Source organism: Triticum aestivum, chromosome 1A, assembly GCF_018294505.1.
Source record: "Triticum aestivum cultivar Chinese Spring chromosome 1A, IWGSC CS RefSeq v2.1, whole genome shotgun sequence".
Classification (NCBI taxonomy): Eukaryota; Viridiplantae; Streptophyta; class Magnoliopsida; order Poales; family Poaceae; genus Triticum; species Triticum aestivum.
Window position 1 is genome coordinate 367,976,421 of NC_057794.1, and position 8,035 is coordinate 367,984,455.

The 8,035-nt window shown below is 45.6% G+C and overlaps 1 protein-coding gene across 1 annotated transcript; it reads left to right on the top strand.

Moving 5' to 3' along the window:
- Positions 1 to 406: 406 nt before the first annotated feature.
- Positions 407 to 1,979, top strand: LOC123051437 (24-methylenesterol C-methyltransferase 2-like). Its single transcript, XM_044474303.1, has one exon. It carries the CDS (start codon positions 592 to 594, stop codon positions 1,681 to 1,683), a length of 1,092 nt encoding a protein of 363 aa, XP_044330238.1. The 5' UTR covers positions 407 to 591; the 3' UTR covers positions 1,684 to 1,979.
- The last annotated feature ends 6,056 nt before the right edge of the window (positions 1,980 to 8,035 follow it).

Here is an 8,035-nt window from a genome sequence, read left to right on the forward strand (position 1 = left end):
CCACCAGAGTTGAGATGGATCTTGGTCAATACAGATGAAGCAGTGGCAATAGACAAGGTAAAGGGAGGAGGAGGGGTGGTCCTGTGTGACCACAATGGTGCCTTTCGAGGTGTTGTGGCTCACTTCTTTTTCAACGATGCTACGCCGGAGATTATTTAGTTGAAAACTTGTTGGAGGGCACTTCAGTTCGAGCGTGAGCTCGGAGTACAGAGGATTCACGTTGAGACAGATTATAAAAAGATCGTTGCCATGATCAATGAGAGCACGAAGTACCTTTTCTGCAGCTGGACGGATGCAAGCGCATCACCGGAAATTTTGAAATAAATTCAAAAATAATATAAGCATCAAAAGTTGAATCACTGTCCATATGTAACCACACTCATGGAAATGCAAACACGGGCCGGGTCGAGCTGAACAGAGTCCAGATCTGAAACCAGCAACGGCATCCTCTGCCGTTTCGAATCCAGCTGGGCATAAATCTCTCTCCCATTTACCACCTCAGACCCAGATCGCAATCTCAGGACTCCTCCCCCCATCTGGAGCCGCTTTCTCCTCGCGAGTCAAACCTTTCTCTCCTCCTAGATCGGGGAGATGGAGCCGGCTACCATGGCCTGGACGCTGGCGGCGGCCGGTTTCGCGCTGGTGTACTGGTTCGTGTGGGTGATGGGCGCTGCGGAGGTGCAGGGGAAGCGCGCCGTCGACCTCCAGATGGGATCCATCGCCGACGACAAGGTCGGGGACAGGTATTCCCAGTACTGGTCCTTCTTCCGCAGCCCCAAGGAAACGGCCGCCGCGGCCACCGCCGACAAGGTGCCGGCCTTCGTCGACACCTTCTACAACCTCGTCACCGACATCTACGAGTGGGGCTGGGGCCAGTCGTTCCACTTCTCGCCCTCTCTGCCCGGCCGGTCGCACCGGGAGGCGACGCGGGTGCACGAGGAGCGCGTGGCCGACCTGCTCGAGGCGCGCCCCGGGAAGCGGCTGCTCGACGTCGGCTGCGGCGTCGGCGGGCCCATGCGCGCCATCGCGGCGCACTCCGGTTCCGACGTCGTCGGGATCACCATCAACGAGTACCAGGTCAACCGCGCCCGCTCGCACAACCGCAAGGCCGGCCTGGACGCGCAATGCGAGGTGGTGTGCGGCAACTTCATGGCCATGCCGTTCCCGGACGCGTCCTTCGACGGCGCCTACTCCATCGAGGCCACCTGCCACGCGCCCAGGCTGCAGGACGTCTACGGCGAGGTGTTCCGCGTGCTCAAGCCAGGGGGCCTCTACGTCTCCTACGAGTGGGTGACCACCCCGCTGTACCGCGCCGACGACCCGGAGCACGTCGAGGCCATCCACGGCATCGAGCGCGGCGACGCCCTCCCGGGCCTGCGCCGGCAGGACGAGATCGCCGCCGTCGCCAAGGAGGTCGGCTTTGAGGTCGTCAAGGAGCTGGACCTGGCGCTGCCGCCGGCGCTCCCCTGGTGGACGCGGCTCAAGATGGGGCGCCTCTCCTACTGGCGCAACTCGCTGGTGATCCGGGCGCTCACCCTGCTGCGCGTGGCGCCCAAGGGCGTCTCCGAGGTGCACGAGATGCTGTACGAGACGGCGCATCACCTCACCCGCGGCGGCGAGACCGGCATCTTCACCCCAATGCACATGGTGCTGCTCCGCAAGCCGGCCGCCGCCGCCGAATAGACAGTAGCATCACATGCGCAAGAATGCAGCAGCGAGTCCTAGCTCTTGCCGCGGGCAGCTAGGAGCGGAATCAGACGAGGAAATGCAGCTCTTGGTTTTGATCTTAGCATGGATGAATTCTTCTGTTCTTAGACATTCTTCTTGTTCTTAGACTGAGACTGTTAATTAGTTCCGGGGAGCTCGGTATCACCCGAAATCCCCACTTTATATTTTCCCTGTTTATTAATATGTGGAAGAATCGATCTGTTTATCTTGAAGCAAACATTGGATTGGAGGACTCGTCCCTCACCGACTCACCGTCTGCTCCATTCTGGCTTTGCTGCGAGTTCGTTGTGTTTACTGCAGTGATTGTGTCTGACACTCTGACCGCCGGCGTGGACGTGTGTGGTTTGACACGGTGGGCCTTTGGATTCCGTCCGGCGGCCGGCGGCCGGCGGCCGGCGGCAGGGCGCCTGGGCCGAGATCGGATCTGCGGTTGAGTTACTTACTAGGTCGGATCTGCGGTTCAGTTACTTACTAGGTGTACTATATTTCTGCGTGCGGGAGGAATCTGGAATCTGGATGCCTCTGAGATCTGGCTGTAAGCCTGTGCCATATCATCAAAGAGCCAGCTTAAAGCCGAGCCATATTAATAAGCTAGCTATACCCTGGCTGTTAAGTGGGCTTCATTAAAGCTTTAAATTATTAGTTCTTTAAGCTGGGTATAAACACGATTGGGTGGAATCTCCTAGCGTTGGCCTAGCGCCAGCGGTGTGAGCTGCAAGCGTGCTATAGCCGGGAGACTGCAGGAGAGCCCGCTCCATTCTCTTTCCTGCTTTCTCTCTCTGCCACGTAGGATTTGGATGAGCTGGCAAATGCTATAGCCTGCTGACTTATTATAGAGGTAAATACATAGGTCTTAGAACTTGCACGCGGCGATCACTTTGATGCACAAAGTTGCAAAATACGTGTTTGGGGTCACTAAACTTGCGAGACTGTTCAAATACAGTCACTCTCTCTGTACGCGAGCGTATCCGTCGATGCCAGCATGGGATGGGATGGGCCCGCTGTCAATGACACATGGACGCATTTTTGCACAAAACCCCTTCTTCTTCTTCTATGTAAAATAAAAAATCAACAATCGATGGGACGAAAAGTTTAACTGCCAGATCTCGAACCCCGACCTAATGCTAGTACAATACAGGTCACACAAACTACGCCACACATCTGTAGACAGCTATTAAGAGTAACTAAGATTAATGTACAAAAACGGAAGCGCTCATGGAACAGAAATGGGCTGTGGTCCGGCGACCCATTTTGCACTTGTTTATTTTTCAGAAATTTGTAGATAGTATGCAAATTATAATGCCATTAATAAGATAATTTCAAATAATTTTCATGTATTATTGTAAAATAATACTTATGAATTATAAAAAATGTTTGCATAATAATAACACAAATAGTTTTTAAATATTCATAATAACACCTATTCGTTTTATTTGAGAAATTCGTGGATCAGAAAAAATTGTTCATGTATTATTTTCAAATAATATTGTTTGTGCAATTCAAAATATGTACATGCGTTAAAAAAACTACATGTCATTTATAAAAATGTTTAAACACTGAAAAATATTCATGTAAATTAAGAAATGTACATTGCATTTAAAAAATGTTGACACATTTCAAAAAAAATTGTGAGTTTTACACAATGTACAATTATGCTCGCATGGTTCAAAAAACTGTTCGCGTAGTTTTTCTATTGCATGAACATATTTTGAATTACACGAACATTTTTTACAATGTTTAAACATTTTTTAAAATGGCACATACTTATAGAGAACAAGAGTAATAAAAACATATACATTGTCTATCTCTAAATTACATCACATGTCGCAGTTGCTTGGTGGTTGGCTTATGCGCGAGTGAATCTCCATGTCACAGGTTCGAGCCCACCGGCCGCACTTTGCATTCTTATTATTAGAAGACATAAATTTTTTCATTATCACTTTTTGGGTCCACCCGGATAGGATATATAGTATAATATAATAGTGCAAAGTAAACACATGATACTGTTGGCGTGGTGGTTGTTCAATCGTGCCACTTAGCAGTACGTCCAAGTATGGAACCCCGCCGCCCCACTATTTTTCTTATTTTAGGGGTTCCTATGTAAATAAAAAAAGAAATGCGGACTTTTCTACAAATCTATCATACAAGAGCAATTACGGTGGCTGACAGGGGGCCCGTGCCATACTGGCGTCTACGGATACGCATGCGTACGGTGAGAGTGACTGTATTTGAACGGCCTCGCAAGTTTAGTGACCACAAACACGTATTTTACAACTTTGTGCACCAAAGTAACCGCCGCACACAAGTTTTAAGACCTCTGGTGTATTTACCTCCTTATTATACATGCTCTAGGAATCTACTCAGCAGATCCAAACCGGTGTGGCATATGCCCTTGTCCTCTGAATCTCAAGCAAAGCGACAATACACAAATACACAAATCTGAACCCTTCGATGCACAAATCCGAACCCTTCAACGTTCGTGGACCAGGCGTATTGCTTTGATCCCTCATTTTTCTGGCACACAACTACGATCCTCACTTTGAATCCTCATATAATCAAACACATTGTGTCCATCATACAGCGCGCAACCCGATCTCTTTTTTTAGAAACACTTGTTATTTTATTCATACTCATAACAATTACAGGTACATTGATTTGGATCTAAGATCTAAGAAAATGCTACAAAGTAACTTATATGACTAAAAATTATAATGAAATCTCCTGAAAAACACCTTCTTCGCAGTATTAATCTCTGCTCGAAGATATACTCCAAAGACTTCAGTAAAGAGGCTGCAATTGAACTGAAGCAATGATGTTAACACCCTTTCACCGAGACGAACATTATCAATAATGGGTTTTCAAAGCGCCTTGAGTCGCTCATCCAAAAAGATGGGAAGTCTTGATCGATGAACGTACCTGGCTCGGGCATGATCCTTTAGAAGTGCAGATCGTCGAATCACTATAAGATTTCACCTTCACAAAGAATCAGACCAACAAAAAAAGCTTGACACAGCATAAACTCATCAGATTCGAGTAATCAGATCTGCGAGAACAGAAAACTCTCTAACCTCGTGGCACTGCCAGAATAACGAGAGAACATTATTCTCATAAAACTATGATAATCATTAGACGTTGACGAAGAACATAAAGGTCTTAAAAATCCAAGGTCTCCCCACCTCTTAGCGTCAAGATGGCAGCCAGAGCGAGGAGACCTAAATTTCTTAGATCGCGGCGATGACGGCTGTGCGAGAAAACCATCGTACAGGAGCGTGCGACAACTACCGTGTCCCCAACCCGATCTCGTGGGAGGAGAGAATGAAGAGAAAAAAATGTGACTACAGGTGGCGCTAAGTGGGTTGGGTGACAATTGGGCTGACATGGTCACATGGAGGACATATCATCTGTGCGGGCATGGCGCATCCTATTTGGCGCTTCAGGCGCCTGTTACAGTGTAATTTGTAAATGGGCGCCTGAAGCAGTCCAAGCTAGGCCAGCTCATTCTATTTTTTCTTCTTTTTTAGAAATGTTACAAATGTGCGAGAACTGGGATTCAAACTCGCGCCCCACTCATTCCAACCGCTCCACTCTAATCACCAGGCCATCGCTCTCTAGTGCACAAGAATATTTCGCTTCGATGTTTTATTTCGTTTCTTCACATTCGCGAAAGCCCAGTTTTGGGAAGCTTCCCAAACAAATTTTTCCCGGTTCACGGTTTAGTTTACAAATGGTTTTATTCGGGTTTTCTTTCCCCCCTTGTTTCTTTCCTTTTCTCTTTTTTCTAAATGCATGATTTTTTTCAAGAATTTTGTGTTTTTAAAAATCGATGAACTTAAAAAAAATTATGAACTTTTTTTTAGATTTGATGAACTTTTTTCAAAATCGATGAACTTTTTTTCAGATTTGATGAACTTTTTTCAAATTCGATAATTTTTTTTCACATTACATGACTTTTTCCAAAATCGATGAACTTTTTTCAAATTAGATGAACTTTTCTTCAAGATCGATGTACTTTTTTAAATGAATGAATTTTTTAAACTCGATGAACGTTTTTCAAAATCGATAAACTTTATTTCAACTTTGATGATTTTTTTCAAATGGATGAACTTTTAGAAAAAATATGAACTTTTTTTCAAGTTTGATGATTTAAAAAAATAAAAAACCCTTTTTGAAATCTTAATTTTAGTGATTTTTCATTTTCATTTTGTTTTTTAAGTCAACGGTTGGCTGATCAACCGCGACCATTCAAACATCCCTCAAGTGAGCGAGCGACCAGGCGGGGCGAGCCGAGGGCTCGCCACATGGGCCGACCCATGATTTGGCGGCTGTGAGTGCCAGCTCTCTTAGCTGTGCCTAAAGCGCCAACTAGGAGCATCCTTCTATATTGCCCTCGTATATGAGCTGAGTTTGAGGAGTGTTGTATAGTCTGGACATATAAGAGGAAAAATAAGAGTTTGATTGGGTGGGCTTTCTTTTTAGACGTCGATAGTTGGGTGTACGTCAGTTGAGAAGAAGCAACGAGGGGAGCAGTTAGTTGGCGAGCGCTTCTTTAAGAGCCCCCAACGATTACTTGGGGTGGCTGAGAGCGCACCACTTGGCGCCACGTATCGCGCTTTGGATGCTCCTTTCGGATTTTGTTTTTTCGCACGTGTTTTGGCTTTTTAAACAGGGTTTTTCGGATTTTCTGACTTTTTGGTTTTCCGCCGGTCTTTCTTCGCTTTTGGACCAACAAAACAAATTTGAATTTTTTTTGCGCGAAAAAACACATTATTTCTTTCGCGAGAGGCTTGATTTTGCTTTCACGAGAGGCACAACCATGCCTCTCGAAAATGAAAAAAAAATGTGTTTTATGTTTTTTTCCTTTCACGAGAGACACGGTTTTGCTTCCGCGAGAGGCACGACCATGCCTCCCGAAAATGGGAAAAAAAAATATGTTTTCTGTTTTTTTTCCTTTCACGAGAGGCACAGTTGTGCTTTCGCGAGAGGCATGTCTATGCCTCTTGGAAACAAAAAAAACATGTTTTCTATTTTTTTTCCTTATGCAAGAGGCACTTTTTGCTTTCGCGAGAAGCACGGCCGTGCCTGTCAGAAACGGGAAAAAAACGCGTTTTCTGTTTGTTTTTCTTCAGTGAGAGGCACGGTTTTACTTCCATGAGAGGCACGGTTGTGCTTTTGCGAGAGGCATGGCGCGCCTCTTTAGGAAGGAAAAAAACATGCTCCCAGTTCGGTTTTTCCGTATGTTTTTCTCGTGAAAAAACAAGTTCGTCAAAACCTGTTAACATAGGATCCGGTTTTGAAGATCTCGACACGAGAAATCCAATGATGAAAACATTGGAGATTTAGACGCATGGTTTAGATAAAACATTTTGAATAAACGGATGTACGAAAAAATAGAAAACTCTCAGGTTGCGACAAGTGGCGTGCATGCAGTGCGTCACTTGTCGCAACCTGAGAAGGTGAAATTGATTTTCAAAAAGAGTACTCCTTAATTAGTGATTTTGGCCCCCCGAGTGAACGTTTTGGCCATTTGTTGGGCCATCAAAACCTTGTTCTTTCTACAAAAGTAATAAAGCCCAACGGTGTAAATAAAAAAGTTAGTAAAAATAAAAAATATTGTAAAAAAATTGTCATGATGCATTTTTTTGCCATCTATAACATGGAATTGCCAACTATTTATAAGAACATGCTAAAAAACTTAATTTCCATTGTATATAGAATAAAAACACCTATATGTATAAAACCCTTAATTTGCAGTCTTTCAAGATTTCATGTATATATAAGAATAAAAAATAATAACCGAGGAGAATTTGCAGTCAATCAGAATTGCAACATACAGCCTCTCTCTCTCTCTCTGTGTGTGTGTGTCTCTCTCATCTCATCATCTCACTGCTTGAGTGCTCTCCTAGATCCGCCCTGAAGCTTCCTCTCCTCTCCTCCTTCGTCGGCTGGCTGGAGAAGGGAGGAAGGGCTCGGATCCACTCCTCCCTTTGTTTATCCACCTTATGTTTCGTCCTATACGGCTAGATCTAGGTATTATTTTGTTGGACTGGAGGCTCTGACGAACACTTGTGGATGTTCTCTATATCGTCGTTCTTGTCAGCCCCTGCGATGGTGTGCCTTGGATGGTCACCTAATTCAGAAGGCCATGACCCCGAGGGTATCCTAATCAGGACGGACCAAATGGGGACATGGGCGGGCACCTGAAGCCCAAGCAACAAAAGGAACTGACCTCGCCCTAGCCCATTCCACAAGGCAAGGTCGATGATGGCCAAGATCACATCGCGCCGCTATGTAAACTCTAGACCTTCAT